We start from the raw sequence: 20,601 nt of genomic DNA on the forward strand, positions 1-20,601 counted from the left end.
GCAGTGCTGTGATTACAGGGAGAGATGTCTCAATTTATTTTACAGGAATATCCTGTAACTTCAGAAGAACTATAGGAATGGTGAGGGTGTTTTGATACCTCTAGCCCATGAAATATAGAGATATTATCAACGGATTAGTTGTTCAGGACGTCCTATCATAAACACCTAAAGTGAAATTGTTTCACTAGAGGTACAAGTGTGAGGGGGCCACCATTGCTTTCTTGATATTTGACAATGAAAAATCCTAAATGTTACATGAAGATGATATTTTATACATTTATGCTGCTGTACTTTTATAAACAGCTTTTTAAAATTTATAGTCTACATTTAAAAACAATAAATTTATCAACACTGATTTTGTAATAGCCATTGTTAGAAAAGACTGTTTATTTAACAAGTATACATTTTCTCTATTTATGTTTCTCAGAAGTTGTACATGAGCAGACAGAGGACTTCACAGCATGTGTTTGTAGTACATCACCATCAGGTTAATATACTTAGCATCATTTTTTGTTTGTATGTGACTATCCTGGATCTTCTTAAAAGAGTTGCTAAAAACCTGGGAAGATTTAAAGTTCTTAAAACAGAGTATTTAAAGGGAAAAAATTCACAAGTATTTTATAGGCATTGCATGACACTTGCTGGATTACTACACACTAAAAAAAGACAAGGAGAAATGAGAGCATGACACTTGCAATGTTGGAAAATACCTGTTTTTTTAGAGAAGTAGTCTGTTGAAAAGCATGGACCAACATTTAAAATGGAAGTAATTAAGGAATGGATTGTTTCAGTGGGTTTAATATCAGGCCATAGATAGAAAAAGTGTGAGACTGGAATTGTGATTCGTTTTTGGAAGAGTACAATATTCTGTGATCAGGTTCTTCGGTTTTTCTGTACATGGAGAATTTAATGTATCAGGTTTATGTATTTGAGGATATTTGACCTTAGGATTTTGATTTAGTGATACCACAGTGCACTGCAATCACTATACAAGTACAAGCTAACGCTTAGCAGAACGTAACAATTGACTATGTACATGAATCACAATACAAATATGATTCTTGTTTTACTGATCTTGTTTGATATGCTCATGGTCACAATGCTGATCATCCCCGGTTGCTGGGATGTGGACTAAAGCCAGCTCAAGCCTTTCTCTCTCCAAATGTCGCTTTATTAATTGCTTACCTTTGGTACTGTGTTGGATTCAGCCAGATATACCCTGTCCTGTGCTGGTTTGGCTAACTGGGGAAGACATTCACACTCGTGTTTGTATTTTCATTAACTGTTTGACAACAAACATTCATAAAACCAGTCTATCCATACAACTGACACAGTCATTTAGCTAAAACTAAGGCTGCTCTCTGGTCCCTTTTTTTGTTACAATCAGCTTCCTCTGCAACAGTGATGGTAAGTGGATTTTGTCAGTGGAAACATGTCTGTGTAAGAATGCCTAGAATATTTTCAGAGGCAGGCACAGGAGTATTTTTACATGCATCAAGCTATGGAAAATTTGTGAAAAGAGCCCAAATTAGGGTTTTTTTCCCAGTGGACGTTTGTCATCTTGAGTCTTGTTACTTTATCTTCTGCAGAAAAGAGTCTGTTGCCACAGTCTTATTTTTTCATATATGAATCTCCAGTTTAAAATCTTTTGGCCTTTCTTATGTCAATCAGAAAGGTTCTGTTAAGGTCACTGAGACAGACCTTACCCATAGAACTAAGATACAAAGCTATGAGAGATTCATCCAAGCAACATATTCCCCTGAAAGTACAATCCCATTAGAATCTAATGTTTGCTAATATGCAAACTTTGGTAGAATTAACTTATCTCTTAGTCATGTTCTTATATATATTTGCAAAATTACTGTTGCAGACAGAGCTGAACTACATTCACGTGAACTTAATTTTATCTGTTTGTCTGGGAATGGAGCTAAATTGTGAAACAGCTTAATAGACTTGGGGCTCATTAGGTGTTCATTATAAATACATCTTTATAATCAAATATCACGTAATTTTGTTACTGTAGAATTAATACACTCGTAATGGAAAACACAGTACATTTCTGCTTCAATAAGTAAAGGAGCCTGTTACATTTTGGTAAGTCAAACATAAATGCCACTGGTCAGAGACAACTGAAACAAAGTTTTTAATGCCATTGGTTTATTCTGGATAATCCCTACAAACACTCTTGTGGCTGAGGTGCAACTATGCTTTTGGACGGAGATACACACATGTCTTCAAATTCCTTTTCCTCTCCAAAACAAAAAAAGGGAAGAGATTTCCCAAAAGTCTCACAATATTTATAGGTAGGGTTTATTAGTGGAATCTGGTTTGCTTTCCTGTGGTATGGATTCCGAGTCCCAAAGTGGGAGAACATTGTCCAGTGTTGCCCTTGTAGCAAAGAGAAATGTTTAGGAATAAACATCTGCTGATGTATGCAGTGAACTGATGAGGCTTGAGGCCGTGGAGACAGTCTTAGAATTCCTCTGTGAGCAACCATTGAAGTTCAGGTCTTTTGGAGCTGCTCTTTTCTTATGGCTGGCGTGCACGCTGTCTCCATCGTTGGTGTCCAACACCACGGTCATGCTGGAGTCCATCCTGGACACAGCGTAGAGGCTGCTCTGCCGTGTGGGGTGGAACCTGGCTGCCTTCAGCTCCAGCTCCTCATAGCTGGACACCTCAATGAAGGGGCACCAGCGCAGAGCTCGCTTGAAGCCAGCTCGGAACCTACGAGGAAAGAAGCCTGGTGAAAGCCTGGGCTTGCAAGGCCCCAGGCCTTCATCTGAAAGCACAGAGTGCTGCCAGGGTACTGACTGGCCAGTTATCCTGCCCCTAGGCCTGGATGGGCTGAAGTCAGAGTAGGACAAAAAAGATAGTGGTAACAACTCATCTCAATTTGATTTTCTATATGCTGTCCTGCATTTTAACAGTGGTGTTTTCCTTATAATGAATTTCCTGTCTTTTGCCTCTGCAAAGTAAACAAACACTAACTTTCACAGAACTGTCTTCACAGAAATTGTTTTGATTTGACCTCTAATGAGATCTGCACCTATATCTTTCAGCAAGGAACTTCGTAACTTTTCTGTCAAGTGCCATCCCAATTTCCAAATTTCAATATCCCTTCTGTGTTTCTCTCTAACAGGGATGCTTATATGGGAATGAGTTAATGACTAATAATTGTTCATGTGAAATATTTGGAAAATAATTTTTAATAATTAAGAGGATCCTAGAAAGTTGAAATCTAAATGTGAGCAATCTATAAACAGGCATTTTGAGGCTTTAGAGCATCAGTGTTTGCAATACTCCTACAGAGGCAGGGATTCACCATAAAGACCATTGTTACATTTTGTATGTATGCATTTCCAGAATAAAAGCTTAATATATTAATTAGAAAAGCAATTCTCTGTGTATCTGTGTATAAATGGAAAAAGAACACATTTTCACCTTGATCTAAAGCTTATCTTTCTCCCTTTTCTTGCTGCTCTTGTTCTGTTTAAACAATCAGCTCTGTTGTTTATCCTGTCTGTAAGTTTTTTGGAGCAGTGATTAAACTACCACAGTGATGACTGTAGGTAAAAATTCAGATCAAGTGTTTAGTTAAAGTTAACAGATCTCACAGAAGTGACTTTTCCTTCCTCAAATTTTTAAGTTTGCCATGGAGTTCTCACATGATGACAACCAAGCAGGTAGGTTGCTATTCAGCATTCTCTGTTTACATGCAGTTCATATTTTGGAAAAATACCGAAAGAGCCTCTAATGGAAATGGATTTAGGGACCGGAATTGTAAAACCAAACCATCTTTTAACTGTATTACTTTTCTTGGCACCTTCCATCCTCTTTCTAATTCAGGGCATGTTTTTTCTTCATCTTGAAATAATGCTCTCTTTATCTAGATATGTAATATCCTAATTAGCCTGGAAGATGATGCTGGGAATAGATGTTCTAACTGTCTGATACTAGATCCAGCAGAGGCATGAATTGATCTGACTCCCAGCAACAAGCTCTGTTTTCCTATTTAATGAAAAGGAAGCAGATATTCTGGTATCTTCATTTAAATATGGAACTTAATTATAAGAGCACTGACACCAGGATTTCATTCTTGCATCAAATTCTGAATAAGGTGACCTTTAGTATATCTCAAAATATTAATTTTTCTTTGACTGTATTCTTGAATCCAGACATTTAATTTTGCAGTTTGCAAGTGTCAACATAAGCCACATCAGAGATATTATTTTTTTATAAATACTTTTGTAATTGTGCCATAAAATGTTTTTGAAGAAAATGGGATTGGTTTAGAAGTTTTATGGTGGTAACTGAAAAAATGAGCCCTCATTTTTCCTTGTCTTTGATTTTGCAGACACTGGACACTTAGTGAAATCTGGTTTCTGTTGAAATTAATGGAAAATTTGCCATTTGAGTTAGTTTTGTTCTGCCATGCTAAAACTTTACCTTGTCTTTAAACAGTTGTAAGTGATGAAAAGCTCATCAGAAGGCTCTATGAATTTAGTCATTGCCTTGTGTTTTTAAAAGATCATGAATGGAATTGTTGTATGTTATCCTCATCAAGAAGGATGATGCCACTGTTTTTGCACCAATAAAAACTTGTTAGGATTTGTTCACTTCATTTTTGATTAGATTCCTTTTGACAAGTACTACATGATCTTTAGTTGGGGTTTAGGAATACCGTGCAATATTGCTATGAAGTTTGACAGTAATTAAACTTTGCACTGGCTGCGAAGTCAAAAGAGATTTAAAATAATATTTAAGATTACTTAATCAATACTGATTCATACTGACTGAGTTTGTGAAGTAATTAATTGTTCCTGGTGTTCTTTATCCAATAATGCTAGAAGAAATACTTGTGAATAGGATGGCTAGGATGATGTTTGTGTAGATCCTGGTCTTATAAAGTGAAATGAAAGATTTGAGTCTATTCTGGAATGCAGTAGTCTCAGGCTAGCAAGTATCTGTAAAATGTCACCAAACTCAATAGGTGCAGTACCTTTGAAATTCAGAGCATAATGTGCTGCTATCAAACCCTACTGTGATTTAGTGTTAAATAATGAGAATATAAATACTTGTATAATATTTATCAGCCTATTGCAGATCTTGGAGCGCAGTGTAAATCTAATGCTGAGATCTACAGAGCACAGTTAATCACGTTTTGTATTGCATTCTTCCAGCAAAACAAAATTTGGTATACAATTGGTGAACATACAGCTTGCACTCTATATCACTAATTAACATCTTCTTTATTTTTATATTTTGCAAACCAAAACCATTAAAATGCTATAGATTTTTTAAAAAAAATTTTGGGGGTGCACATGGAAAGGACTGGTTTCTGAAAACTGCAATTTGCTCTCAAATTTCAAGTAGCCCAGAATGTTTACTGGAAGTCTGCCTCTGGGTTTTTGGGGCTTCTTTTCAAGTACAAACCTTAAAAAAGGTTTTTTTTTTTTTTAAATTTTGTTTTTTCCCTGCTAACTGGAATCTGTTTAAGTGAAAAATCTGTGTCTTTTTTCCATTTAAGCAGTTTATGTTCTTAGTGAAGTTATGCACCTCATTTCATAACCAACTCTTACCTCTTATTAAGACAGCAGTAGATAATGGGATTGTACATTGTAGAGCTCATGGCAAGCCAAAAGCTGGCTAAATAGATTTGCTGAATGTATTTCCACCGGTTTAATTGTTGATAGATGCCAGTGACTATGAAGTAAATGTGGTAGGGCAGCCAGCAGATGGCAAATGTCAGCACAACCACAATCATCATTTTTACCACCTGAAAGAAATAATAATGGTATTAAGCCTTTTTAGTTTGGGCTAGCATTTCAACATCCGTTAATAATTTTCTTGTAATGAATTTTTAAAGTTAGTCAAAGGAGAGCTGAATATGCTTTTATATAGTTTTTCCTTTTAATCTGACTCTATTATTTTTTTCTTGACTGGAGATCCTCTTTTTGTGAAGAAACATAGCAAGAAAACCTTTCCTGACATTATTTGTATTGATTTTTGCAAGTAATGTATTTGGCTATATTAGATATCACTTCTTTTCTGTACATGTAACCATGGCATAAGGTAACAGAGTGTTTTATTCAGACACGTCATTTTGGCCTTTATTGAACTTGCTGTCTATTTTTGTTGTGGTCTGCAAGTCTATTTCTTGTCCCAAATTTTTAGATGTGATTTGAATATCGCTAAGTTGTAGGAAATGAGCAACTGCAGCATCCTGTGTAATTTCAGAGCCTAACAATTCCCTTGGCTGGTGATCCTTATTTGTTGTTTTCCGCAGGCATCACAACATCTGTTAGCTACCATAGTTTCCAGTGAGCACAAATGAAGAGGGGCTCTGCTTTGTGCTCCAAACACGTGAGGACAACTTGCAACGCATGTAAAAATTTCACTCCCGTTATTTCTCTTTTCAGTTATGTCAAATACTAGTCCAGCTACCATTTTCAGCACAATATGTCACATGTTTACACCACAGGTTTTCTTTTTGTAGCTGAAATGGAACTAGACATGATAGATCCATGCTGGGAAGTCTCTTGTTCATTTGTACTTGTGAATACTGAGGAATAACAGGGATCTCTATGAACAGTTCCTGTATTTTCTCTGTACAAAGTGCCATTTCATACTGTTTTTAGTTTTACCGAGGGAAAAATCCAAACAGCTGAAATTTGCCATACTTACATGTCTTTGTTTCATGTTTTTATGAAATTCCGACTAACATAATTAAATGATTTTACATAAAAATGTTATGGTATCCTCCTTAACTCTCATTACATCTTCCTATGGGAAGCATAAAGCAATTTTTCCTTTAATAGCTGGCACCAATTAACAATCTTTCTTGCTGGATGGGACTGTAATGTGCAAGATTTTGCTTATAAGAATGCTTATTGTTATATATATGCACTGATCATCATTTAAAGGCAAAAAAGAGGCATCTGGCCAAATATAAACATTTATAATAATTGGTTCTTCTGAAGCGCTTTTCATCAGTTAACTATAAATCATCCTGTGAGTAGGAAGATCAGTTTAATAAAGGAAGGCAACACACCAAAACATGATATCACTTTTACCTTTCACAGGTATGTCTGTGTATCTGTGTCTAGGCATATATAGAAGTTTATGTGACTCTATATGTGATTTATGGGGTAGGGGGGAAAAGGTTATTTATGATTTTATGTGGACAGAAATTTCTGGACTAAACTATGTATGTGAAGTGATGCATAAGATATGTTGTCAAATCAGTCTATCATTAAATGGCATTGCTATTTCATTGCTTTTGACGTAACTTCCACTGTTCTGCTGGGGACTTACACCTCTGCCTTGCACACATTGTATAGATGGAAGTCTTAATTCTGTAGTTTTACCATGTTACTTCAACTCCCTGTCATTGATTTACGGGTGCCCTTTGCATGTTGTTGTGTTTTTATAGATCTGTCAGGAATGATAAGTGTTACTTCAGCACCTTTCAGGACTTCTGTAATTTCAGAACACTTGAGAGTCTTCATTATTTATTTTGATATTTAATTAGCAGGCCTTGCAGTTCCAGCTGTGCATGTGAAACTGTTCCTAGAATTAGGAATATCATAGGTACTGAACGAAAGGATTTTGTGTCCAAATTTTCAGAGTGTAAACAGGTCAATCTGTATTTACAGCTTACAGTTCATCTGTGCAGTGCTTGAGAACCAAAACAGTAAAGCATCCCAGCAACAAATGTAGCTTAATCTGGTTGAGTTTAATGTGTTGTAGTTTAATCCATGTCACTCATGCCCCAGAGGTGCTAGAAATCACAGAAAGAGTCCATGTTGCCTGTTTGGCATACTCAATTGTGTAAATTTTTTTCCAAAGGAAAGTTGTTTGTCATTTTTCTGACATCCAAATGCTCATTGTCTAGTTTTCTGTGAGATATTGAAGGGCAAGGCAAGAAGAGTCTAGAGTCTGCTTAAAGGTCTCCTAAAGCTAATAAACCTTCACAAGCTGTACGAAAACCAGCTTTTAGATTTCAGCTGATGCACAAATTAAATTTGAAGGAATGAAGTTTCAGTTTAAATTACTATTAAATACAACATTTCAGGTTTTCTTCAAGGGACCAGAAATCCCAAACTAACTTTTACCCTGCAAAGAAAATCCAAAATTTTTCTTGTCACAATTTCAGGCAATTCAGTTCTAATTTTGAATGTTTTAAGTTTTGAAATGAAAGATGCCAAATCACCCCCAGAGAATTGCATCTTTCCCTGCAAGGTTACTCTTTTGTTTAAAACAAAATACTCATAGTTTAAAAGAGTGAGATTCGTATAAGGCTTTCTTTGCTGTTTCTCTCTGGAAATCCATGATTAAATATTAAGTCATCATCCTTCTGAAAGCAGGAATTTCTGAAGCAAATAGTCAAACTAGATAACAAGCTACAGATGATTTTAGATGGACATTAGTGTTTGATTTAATTTGTGAAGTAATGAGTCACTTGAATGACAGACAGTGAAGCACATTACATTCTTAATCATTCAGGTTTGCATGTCATTTTAAGTATTTATATAGTACAGTGCACTTATTGTCATATTTCCTAGGATTAGATAAGGGAGATGTTGGAAGTCTGTGTGGTGTAAAATTGTTGGAAACAGAAGGCAATTAAGGTTAAATTTGAAGTCAAATGCAAAAATTGTGAGAGGAATCAAAAAGACCTAGTCTGTTCTCATGTCATCATCTAAGAATGACTATGTGTTGGCAAAAATGGAGGGAAAAAAAAGAATCAGGAGGAGGAGGGAGATTATTTCCCATGTCCTTTTCCCTTTCAGAGAGAGGCACACACTGCAAGGCCATACCTTGCATTTTATGGCTGCAGTTCTTGTCTGTAGTGTTGGTCTTTCCAGTATAAAGTTTCATTTCTTCATTATATCAATAACTATGAACTGAAAGTGACTTCAAGGTCTTTAAACCCAGGGCACCTTGAGTTTACTTGGAATAAATTCTGATGAACAACTGCCTGTAAACCAACAGAGAAAGTAAAACAAACAGGCCCAGTAAGAATTTACCACAAAAACTTGATTGTCTTTTCCCAGTACACTGTGGTGTTTCATGAAGAAACCCCAGTGAGACTTTACAGGTCCAACTGTCGAATATAAAGGACCTTCAGTTGTTTTTTGACTGCTTAAACCTGTGACTGAAAAAAACCCAACTCTTTTTAATAGGTCTGTTCTGTTTCACTTTTTGAGATATTACTATTTTTCAGTTGCTTTTCCTTCTGTTCTGAGTTGCATAGAATTCATTAGAAAGGTTTTCTCTTGTGCATTAGGAAACATTTCTAAAGCAAGAAAATGACTGAATTCAGTTACTTAGCTTAAAATCTAGCTCTGTTCCTGCCACCATTTCACCATAGAGCTTTCCAAAATGTGAATTGCAGTCAAAATCTTTTGTCCCAGTGGCACCATTTTCTCCTGGTGTTCTGTTCAGTCTCCCTCTGTGTATATTGTGGGCAGCATGACTGGAGGAAAGAGGATTTTTTTCTGTTCTAGGCAATACTTTTGTTAAATGAGTTGTACTGAGTCTCCTAGTTGTGCAACCTTCATGCAAGTCTTGAGGCTCGATTTGTAAATGTAAAATCAAGGTATTTATTTTTATACGTTGGTTTTCATCAACCAGTTCTGCTGACACTGATGCACTGCTGCCTATGTCTAAGAAAAACTCTGTCTAGAAAAAGCTAATTTATGTGCTTTCTGGTCTTTATCCATTCCTTAAATCCTTTCTGAGTAAGAAACATTCTTTCATTAATGAATGTAATGAGAAAAACAATGTATATGAAAGAGCAAAACTGATGTAAGTTCGTTGGAATTGGAACTTGCAAGTTTGCTTTTGCTGTGAAACATTTGGAAAAGTAAAAGTGAAAAGGAGCTAATAGATTCTGCTGCACTTAGAAAAACCAGCAAGTACATTTATTTTTCCATACTGTTTTTATTTTGCATGAAGAATAGCTAGAAGAGTAGTCTGGTTTAAGATGTAGCATTGAGAGCAGCTCTTGAAATATTGGGAATAACATATACTGTTCTGAGAGACTCAGTTGCTGCTGGAGGAATATAGCAATTCACATTGCAAGGCAATGAATTGCCAGCAATACCTAAGACTTGGACCCTGCAATCATTTCCTTTTCAATCTTCTCTGCAGCTCCTTATTGCCTTTCTAAGGCATCTTTGATACTGCTGCTTATACAAGTACAGGAATTTGGCTTTTGATTTCATTTCCACTTATGTCACACAGAACAATTACTTTCAGAACTTTTACTCCTGGGTGTTATGCAGATATGAACGAGAAGCAAATGATTTAAGAACCCATGGAGTGTAAGAATGTCTTGTTTACCCTCTCCTGGATGTTTTTTATTCATGAACACAGCTTAAACGCAGTTCACAGATAATCCCTGGAATCATAACTTTGGCCCTGTACTCTTGGGAGAAGTAAAATACCACACTAATATTTCACAAAATATTTCTCCAAGCATGTTAGGATGCAGTCAGTAAATCCACTTCCCAGTCCTGGGGACATACATGGCACTTAGGCACCAGAGAGAAAGGAACACCAATATGCCTTTTGTTCTCCATGAAGCTTATTTGGAGTAAACTATCTCTCTTCTTCAAGAAATTTAGGATTCAAAGGTAATTCTTCTGGCAATAGTACAGAGATGGAGCTGACTTCTGAGGTACCAAGTGCTTTGACTCACTCAGGGATTTTCTGTATTCTTTCAGCCCATAGGAAAGGATGGATTATCAATAGTTGAAGGAGACGCACATTTAGGAGGAGAAAGTATGAGAATGCTTGGAAGTCTTTCAGCCAGACAAGGTATTTGCCAATTCCAGTGCTCCAGATGCTTGAGTCTTCTGACTTATGTTTTCCATCTGTTTTTCTCAGCTACTTGAAATAAAGACACTGTTTTTAATTTCAATTTGCATAATCCCTTGGTGCAAACAGAATTAATAACCATTTACTTTTTAGTTAAACTCAGAAGTTGAAAAATATATTCTTGTCTAGAGTGAAGTAGTTTTAAATTAGTTTGCTTTCTTCCAAATTCCCCAATGTCGGACTCCCCTCAAACCAAAGCAATTCTGACATTTTTTATGAATGGTCTTAGCTACTGCTGGTTTAAATTATTTCCCCCCAAAGCTTCATACAACACAGAAGGTTTGACAGGGATTTTGAGTTTCTCTCAGCGTGTCAAGAAATATCCGTTCCATTGCAAAGAAGAGGTAAATATTTTGCTCAGAGTTTTATTTTCCTTGAGAATATGTGATTTTACAAGCATCTGACTGGGGGTAAGGAGGAAAAGTTCCCACAAATTTTGCTACTTAATCAAAGAAGAGATGTCTCACTTTCGCACAGGAGATTGTTGAGTGTTAGGCAATAGGCTCATGTCTGCTACTCAGCCTAAGAGAGTTTTCTGTAAGCTAGACAGCAAGTAAAGGTAGGTGGCCTTGTATCATTGTCTTGGTCTTAAGCATTGAGTGGCATAAGAAGTTTATGTTCTTTAGAAAATGACTCTGAGTGCTTGTTGTGGGATTGGTGTTATTGGGCATGAGGGCATGATTATGCCCCTGAGATCTAGTTCTTGGAAAAAGTAGAAAAACTGATTGAGTGCTTTTGTGCTTAAGATTCATACCACCACTTATTTTACAATATTTTCCTTTTTACTGGGAGTGAATGATGGGGCAAATTCATTTCCATGCCTACAACCAAATATGTGATTTGGTGTGGGGGGAAATAAAATAATCTTTTTTTTTTTTTTTTTTTTTTTTTTCTGATAGGGGTAATTAATTCTGAAGTCCACTTTGACACAATTCTGAAAGTGTTCTGGAACCTTTAATCCTCATTGTAGGCTCAATGTTTAAATTAATTTTCCATGTAAGACTTCTGAAGGAATGGCACTAGTGAATGTTCTCTTTTGAAAATTATTCTTATGTATTGGACACTGCAATAACCAACTAATGCTATGATGAATTATGCCAATGATTTATGCAAAAGTTGCATACTATTCTACTTGTGTTTTACTTTATGTGGGCTCCTTATAATGAAACCTGTCCTCCTGAACCTAAAATGAAATGGGTACCTTTTGTTATGTTCAGAATAGGAACACAGACTCTTATTTCATATGGAAAGACTACTGTTGGAATTGTTTTATTTCCACCTTATTCACCTAGGGGAATCAAATAAGTGATTTATATAATTAGAAGCCATTTGAATGTCTACCATATTTCTCTAGAATTTTGGCACAAGAAAATAATGAGAAGTAATGCAGATTGTTTCCTACATAGTTTGAAAAACCTCTTCTCTTTTCTGTTGTTAAGAAAATAACTATGAATTATTCCTGAACTGTACTTATGTAAATTGCATGACTAAATTCTGTTAGAGAAAAACACAGTTAAAGCTATTTTTTAGTTGCCATCCTAATTACGCATTTGCAGTGGTAAGAGCATCTTCTCTTTCAAAGTCTGAAGAAAAAACTTCTATTACCACCTAAGAAAAAAAAAAGGGCAAAAAATTTTAATGTTGTTCCCCAGTCCATTTTCATATGAATTGACTTCAAATGAAACTGGTAATGTCAGTGATGTTGAGGTTTATATTTTGAATTTAATGCACCTAGTTTATTTTTGTCATTCTTCAAATGACTGTACAAGGTTGTGAATTTATTAGGAGAAATAGACTTGTAACTCGCATGCAGAATACTTTGGGAATACTTGGTCAATAAAAAGTGCTACGTGCTCTGGTCAATTATTGATGAAAAGTATCAGGCGTGTCATTATCTTGACAAGCATTTATTTTTGTCGAGACAAGCATTCCTTCAAGTAATAAAGTATCCACATGGCTTGGCCATAGTGGTCAATACATTGGTCATTATTGCACTGGTTTGATATTCCTGTGGTATCCCAGTTTGTGGAATAAAGTATAAGCTGACCCATGCCAGGGTGGCTGAAACTGTTTCCTAGGAAACCTGCTTTAAAACCTGGGGAAATAAATTACTTCTATCCAACCCCAGAAAATGAGTAATTAAATAAAGGTGCTTTGAATAGGTTGTAATACAGAATTATTAATTCTAAAGAATTATATTCTTGAGTAAAAGGATTGGATTTGTTAGGAGAAGGCATTAATAGACATAACACAGACACCCCTCTGTGTGGAGGTGCGTAGATTTCTGCTTGAACTCAGAAAAAACCTGTGCTGGAGTTACATTTTGTTTTGACATGAAGAGCATCCTGTAACAAATGCCAAAGTGTGTGGGTGTAGTACTGGAACTGCAGTTCTGTTCTGCTGAATATACAGGTCTTGGCTCTGCAGTCCTCCAAAATGAGTGATCTGCATCAGATTTCCTGGGCTTTCCACCACACAGATGCTTGGCAGTGTTCTGGAAAGCTCAGCAGACTGAAAACTCCTGCTAAAATTAATTTGTTCATGACTTCCTACAGGGATTTGATGAGGAAGTGGCTTCTTATGCACTCTCTCTCTGTATATATGTGTGTGTGTATATATATGTGTGTGTATGTATATGTATACACAAATGTGTTTTTATGCACCCATGTACACACAAGAATATTCATGTGATCATAATTTAGCATATGTAATGGGGTGACTTTGACTGCAGATTAGATGATACAACAAAAGACCTTTTGAAGTTTCCAAGGTTGGTTTATATGCTGGTGAAAAAATTTACATATAAATTGAAGAACACACTTTGTCCTGAATGTGGCATTTTAAGGTTATTGTTCTGGAGGGTCAGGTCCCAAACTTGAACTTGGAGAGAACTGCTAAGAAGAAGTGAAGTCTATCTTAAACTCAATTCCATCATTTGAAACATGAAGATCATAATCTCCATGTTGAAAATCTGAATGTTGAAAAAGAGATACCTGGCTTTCATTTCTCTTTCTCGTAGGAATCTTGGTTTTATTATTAACAAACATGTATAGTTGAATTCAGCAATGCATTTGAAAACACACTGAGTTCATTGTGAACTCAGTGAAGTTCACAATGAACTGAAGCATTGTTGAAATTTTTTGTCTCTTTACCTAGTGTTACTTCCATTCTTAAATATATGAGGCACTAGTAAGCAGAAATTTTTGCCCTAGGACTGTGCCTGGGCTTCATAATTCACATAAATTTTCTGCCGATAGTGATGGAAAATATAAAAATAATGAGAAACATCACAGCAACTGTAAGTGCACAATTTTGAGCCTAATCACTGACCATGCAGAACCAATCTCTTAAATCTGCTCCTGACCTGGAGATGTTGCCAGCTGTTCTATAAAAAAGTATTGACCAGAAAACTTTGTCAAAACCAGTAAATATGTAAACTGGCAAGGCTTATGTGCAGTATAAAGCCATTTTTAGTATTTACTCTGCTTTTATTTTGTTGTGATTGCTGCTTGAAGCATGGACGATGGGTGTGGAAAGATGTGTTTGTTCACAGGGCATAGCTGAGTTTTAGGACCTTGAGGCAATGAATGGAAGCTGGTACTGCTGCTGAGTGTTCTGTAGCTATTTGGAGATAGACAGCAGAGAAAAGCAATAATTCCAATAATTTTGTTATATTTCACTGTGTCAGTCATGTTCAGAGAATGATCAGGAGGATGTCTGACTTTATTTCTACCTCAGTAGGAAATCTTGTTCAAAGTTATGGGCAGATCATTAAAAAGAGAACAAATTGCTAGGAAAAAAATCTTGAAAAGGAGAATAGGTGAATCCTTTTTTTTTCTGAAGTTCTAAGACCATAAAACAGATCTGTAAAAAATATTTTGTGTTTAACATGCATTGACAGTAGTTCTCCTGTACTCACGCCCCAATTTTTCCCTCGGCAATTTCTAAGCATTTGAAGAGTGAGACTGTGAAATAGAAATCATGATTCACAATATTAATAGTTACTTTGCTCATTCCCTACATTTTCGGTGGGTTTTCAGTCTATATACTTGGTAATGGAGTTTACAGAACTTTTTAAAACATAAAACCAAAGATTAGTGGTTATTCTGCCTCATCCTAATGGAAAAAAAGGTGCCTCTTTGTGTGTATGTGTTTAAGGAGGGGGGGTCATACATTGTCATTAATGTGATGACTGTGCAAGAACTTAATTGTAAATGAAAAGCCTAAATCAGGCTTTCATGTTAGTGTTCTGTGTTCTTGTGGAGATTTTTGATAGCTATGGGAATATATTACTGATCAAAATAGTAACAACTATCTTATTCTGCAAGTATTTTCACCAGGAAAGATAATAATGTCATTTTCTGACCCTCAATACCCTTTGGAAGTTTAAGAAAAACTTAGAGAAAATAAGCTTAAAAAAAAAGTCCTATTCTGCAAACTTTTGCCTGCAATAGCAATTACTTGCAAATAGAGACTTTGACTTTAGTGTTAATAGCAACCTGGTGAGTCTGGCAGGGTATTTATCTTTATCATTATGGAACAACTGCTCAAAATGTTAGTGGAACACTTAACAGTTGCAGTTGGGTCCAATAACCTGGTTAATGGCCAGTCCTGGCTCACCTCTGCAGAGCCAAGGAGAAGGGCAGCAGGCAGGGTAAGCATCTGTGCTCTGTAGGAAGCACGTCACATCTCCTCGTGTAACTTAGTCCATCTGCATGGTTACAAACCCAATTTTAGGCATGTGTAGCACTTTGTTAAGTCAGGCTTAGCTTCATTAGCATTGGTTTGCATCTACCATATTAAGAAGGCTATTTCATACTTCCTGTGAATAGTCAGAGTTAAGGATATCATAGTGAGAGGTGCCCTGAAGCAGAATGAGAGGAAATCTATCTTTAGTTATTAATGTTTGTAAGTAATTTTACTGTTACATTTCACCACTGAGCTTGATTTGGGAAACACTTTCCACTGGAAAGGTAGTTGAGAGAAAAAAAATTATTGAAAGTATTTCATACTAATCTCTCTCTAATCTGGGGTATGTTCTCTACGCATCAATCTTAAGATCTACCTAATTTAATGTATTAGGAGTTTTGTACAGCAAAATAAAGGCATGCCAGATAAATTTGATGACAAGACACTTCTGAGCAACTGTGCTGCTGCAGAAGTGAGAAGGAACTGTGGGAGCAGAAAGGAAGTTTCACAGTGCTGTTCATATACTTTGTATGGTACCAGTAGTGATTGTGTCCCTAGGTGGGGTGCTGGCAGTCACAGATATCACAGAGCAGATAGAAACTGCTGGACTGGTACTGTGCTAGTTTTGATGGGTTGTTTTACACTGTACTTCCACAGGTATGATCGTACTCAGCAAATTCTGGGATTTGCTCAATTAAGGACTAATAAAATTATCTGATGTGAATTTGTTTGCCTGTTGTGAACAAAAGAGGAGGAGACAAATGTTATTGACTCATTATAGCAAGACCAGGCCATCCATTTCATGAAAGGAAAAAAATGAAATATTAGGATGTTCTAGATGAGGCATTCTCAGTAGAGAACAGGGAGTTACCCTTGTGCACGACCATAGTGACACTATGTTGCTGGCTTTCCTTGTCTGGTTTTGGTCACTTTTTGCATAAAGATGTTATATAAAAGAAAATTAGAAGCACTAGTTTAATTAATGTAACAAATGTAAACAAAGACTGAGAGAAGAAATGGACATAAAAAAAAATCTGTAAACATGACACCAATGAGGGATGTTAAGTAATTAATTAGGCTAACTGAAAATAACAGCATAGAGCTGTCTATAAAGAAATTTAGCTGGAAAACTGAACTCTATGGTTTGTGACATTTTTACAAGATGGAGGTTTAAGATGATATCAGAGGAATTCTCTAAGAGTTGTTTGTGGTGACCGGCCTGAAGGCTGGTTCCTGTTCTGTTTTCATTTAATGTTTTACCATTGAAAGAACACAAACTGACACTCAGTGAATAAGTGGAGAAAGCACTGGACAGCACAGTTTGAAATCTTCCAGTGTCTGGCAAACAAGGGATGAGTTTGTTTTCTAAAGAGCCTTTAAAACCATCTGAGAATTCCTTCTTCCTGTTTTCTTTTTCCTTACGTTAAGTAAGAAATGTGACATTGTCAAACACAAAACTTTCCATGACTCATTGATATGGAAATCTTCAAAAGTATTTAATTTTGAGAGTAGCTTCACAAAATCTGAGATACATGACTACGTGATTATAACCTCAGAGGAGACTGACTTAAAAGTATGAAATCATATAGTCAGATTAATCACTTCAGAAACTTTTTGGTCACTTTGATTTTTGCTTAGGGGAAACACAATGTATGACCATAAGCTGCCCCTTTGGTATTTTTGTTACACCCTCAGTTGCCTGAGGAATTAATTAGGGACATTTCTATGTAAGGACTGCAGTCTTAAAAAGCATCTCTGTTTCTATTGATTGTTGGCTGATACCAGAGCAGTGGAGTGCCCAGAAGTGGTGCTGGCTGGGGCGAGTTGTTCTTCAACCTCATATTGCTAAGCCTTTTTTCTTTTTGAATGTGCTGAACAATGATTGCTAAATTTGTCAATGTGGCTGCGCTCAAGAACACCTGTGGCTTTCAATCATGGTAGAGCTTTGGCCAGCAAGGTGCTCACAGTGCATCAGCATTTTGGATAAATGATAATTTAACTGTAGCTGTATGAAATTTCAGCTAGTCAAGCCATACAGCCACTCACACATTACAATATAAGCCATTGTGCTATGACTGTTAGATCAGTGAGATCACCTCTTCTTAAAATAGTGTTTATTTCTCCAGCTTAATCTTCTATGTTAGCTCTCTTTTAGTATTTATTTAGTCTGTTTTGTACTTTGTTTTCATTGCCACTCTCTGCAAAGTCAAAGAGAAGATGCATTTACAGAAGATGTGTATCGATGGACCAAAAAATTATACAGGCCCCTATTTTTGTCAGGAGATGCACAGTATTCCTAGCAAACTGAGCTTCTGCACCTCATTACCCCACAACAGGATGGGTAGGTTGTTTCACATATCACTCCCAGAAATGTAAGATCAGCTTAAGGGAAGAGGTGTGTCTGACCACCATGGCCGTCATTCCTGCCTGGGTGCACAAGCACAAATGAATCTTCAAGGTGGAAATGTTCGTGTCCCATGAATAAGTAAATGATGAGGATGGCACCATGGCAATGTAAGTTCTCCTCAGCAGACTGCTGTTGCATGGCAGGTTTGGGTGATCTGTAGTCCTAGAATGTATGTAGGGTGAAGATGCCTTCACTGTACATACAGGGTGTTTTAGGATTTGCTTCTCTTTGCACACTTAAACACGTCTGGTGAATATTTTGACATGTGCAGCCTTGGTAAACCATTACCCGAAAAAAGATCATAAAGTTGTGTTTCTTACTGTCTGACTTTTAAAAACTAGTCACAGGTGATGTTTCAGTGTATATAAGGGCATCAGCTGTCAAGATTGGGCTTTCCCTAGAAATCTGTATTACGAATTTGTGTAGAGTAATTGACTGCAGAGGGGAATTAATTGAATTTAGGATAATCAAGTTATATTTACTTTCTGCTGCATTAAACTTCTATTCCCTATGTCATTTTGAAAATGGCATATAAATATAAGGTAGTGGAGACTACAGTGCTGGTTCCCATGCTGGGATAAGCCAGAAGATGGGTTGCTTTAATAACTGGTTTTAAATAACTGACTGAAGATTTTAAATTTACCATGTATTTATGCAGTCCCATGAGAAAGCAATTACTTTCCAACCTTGAAGAAGTCTAAACAAATATGTAGGATAAAATTTAAGTTTCAAGATGGTGTAGGAAGTCACATGCAAGACAAACCCTTGGAGCCAGAGTATCAAAACATTTTGTTTCACATGGCTGGATGCAAACTTTCACAAAAGGTTTTATGAATGGAGCAATATCTAACCCTAGTCTGTCTGTCTAGGCTTAGTGTTGCTTGTTAACTAGAAGGATCTCTCATTTTAGAGTTAATTATTGGCTATCATCTGATCTGTGAGTTCATAGTGTAATATTTCATCACCTATTTATTTTGAATAAGCTTTATATTATGAGTATTGTTTTTTTCAAATCTGTCAGCCCATAATTAATTCAGTATTTCAAGACTTTTGATGCCGTACTGCAATGTTTTAGGCTTTGACTTCTTGGGGTTTTTTTTCCTTTCCTCTTTTTTCCTGCCTCTTCTCCACAATAAATTACTCCATAGAGAAGCAATTAATCTTTTTTTCTGGTCTGACCTGTTTGGCTACCTTTTAATGCCAGCAAAAGTATCATTATTTCTAACTAGTGCTTCTCTTTGTAAAGTGTGGTATAAAATACATATTAAAGTGTTTTCAGGTAATTTATTAATATGTGGTAAAAAAATAAAAAAGGAAAACCTGCATTTTTAGTGGCATTGAAAGCCAGTGAGAAATCAGGAGTATTTTTATGGCTACACTGCTATGTAAAAACAGGAGCATAAAGACATAGGACAGTTCCTTCTAAATCAGACAGCTGCCCATCTATCCTACTGTTCTGTCTCAGAGGCAGTAGAAGGTGCTGTTTACCCCATGAACCTGGCAATTTTCCATCTTCTATTTTCCTGATACTGTCCCAGCACCCAGGATTGTTTTAAAGAGGAGTGCATCTCTGATTCATCCTTTCAGTATCTACTTGGACTTTAGGGAGAAATTTTGGACATCAGGAAGGATTTCTTCATTGAAAGGGTTGTCAGTCATTGGAAAAGGCTGCCCAGAGACATGGTGGAGTCACTATATCTGAAAGTGTTCAAGAAATAAATGGACATGGCACTTAGTGTTGTGGTCTGATTGACAGTGGAGACCAGTCAGAGGTTGGACTCGTTGATCGTGGAGGTCTTTCCCAACCTTTTTCACCCCTATGATTCATGAATTTATTGCTTGTTAATTTTTCAAAACCCTTTCTGAAATCTGTGAGATCATGAGCATCTGGCAGGAGAACCTCTCAGATGCTCTTCACTGACTTTTAAATTACACTTTCTTAAAGTGCTCTCACTTCTACCAGCCTTGTGCTCCTCTCCTATTGGTTCTTGCATTTCAGGATTTGGTGACCAACAGTTCTTCAGTCACTTTATCCACTACCTTTGTGTTTCTCTAAACGCTGACACCTTGTCCCTTGGCCTCCTCATCTCCAAACTAAAAAGAGCTGGCCATTTTAATCACTTCATAAGTCCTTTGATCATTTTTAGGTGCCCTTCCTTGGACTTTCTCTAAATCTATGAAAAGGAGGGGTAAAAAAAAAAGAACATACCAGAGAAATATGTGTCAAGTGTTCATACTGGAGTTCTCACAAAGGCTGTGAGAAGCAAACATATGGGACTTTTTTTCTCATTTTATATTCAAAATTGAGTAAAAGAAATACATTGAAACAATGTGTCTTTTAATCAATCTTCATTGCTAAAATAAATTGAGATGACACCTCAAGCTGTGTTAAGAGAAGCAGAAAATGCAGAAGTATAAGTGTGGAGGAATGAAAATTACTGAAAAAGATGCCTGGTGACATACTATCACAAAGTAACAGTCATAAGTAAAAAGAACAGTAAAGAAAATACAAAAGTTAAGGAGAGCATTTTCTGCTGCTCTGTATTCTTCCCATTGTGGCCAGGCAATAGCATCTTTTGATGAGATAAATGTTCTTTTTTCAGCAATCTGTTGTATCAGAA

At 36.4% G+C, this 20,601-nt stretch overlaps 1 protein-coding gene across 1 annotated transcript in view; it reads right to left on the minus strand.

The window, feature by feature from the left end:
- Positions 1-619: 619 nt before the first annotated feature.
- TACR3 (tachykinin receptor 3) overlaps positions 620-20,601 on the minus strand; it is a 37,668-nt gene continuing 17,686 nt past the window's right edge. The window contains exons 4-5 of the mRNA XM_063157998.1: positions 5,580-5,776; positions 620-2,724 (exon numbers count right to left, since the gene is read on the minus strand). Coding sequence (XP_063014068.1) covers positions 2,409-2,724; positions 5,580-5,776 — 513 coding nt within the window. The 3' untranslated portion in view covers positions 620-2,408. The remainder of the gene's footprint in view (positions 2,725-5,579; positions 5,777-20,601) is intronic.

The sequence above is a fragment of the Melospiza melodia genome, chromosome 5, assembly GCF_035770615.1.
Source record: "Melospiza melodia melodia isolate bMelMel2 chromosome 5, bMelMel2.pri, whole genome shotgun sequence".
Taxonomy (NCBI): Eukaryota; Metazoa; Chordata; class Aves; order Passeriformes; family Passerellidae; genus Melospiza; species Melospiza melodia.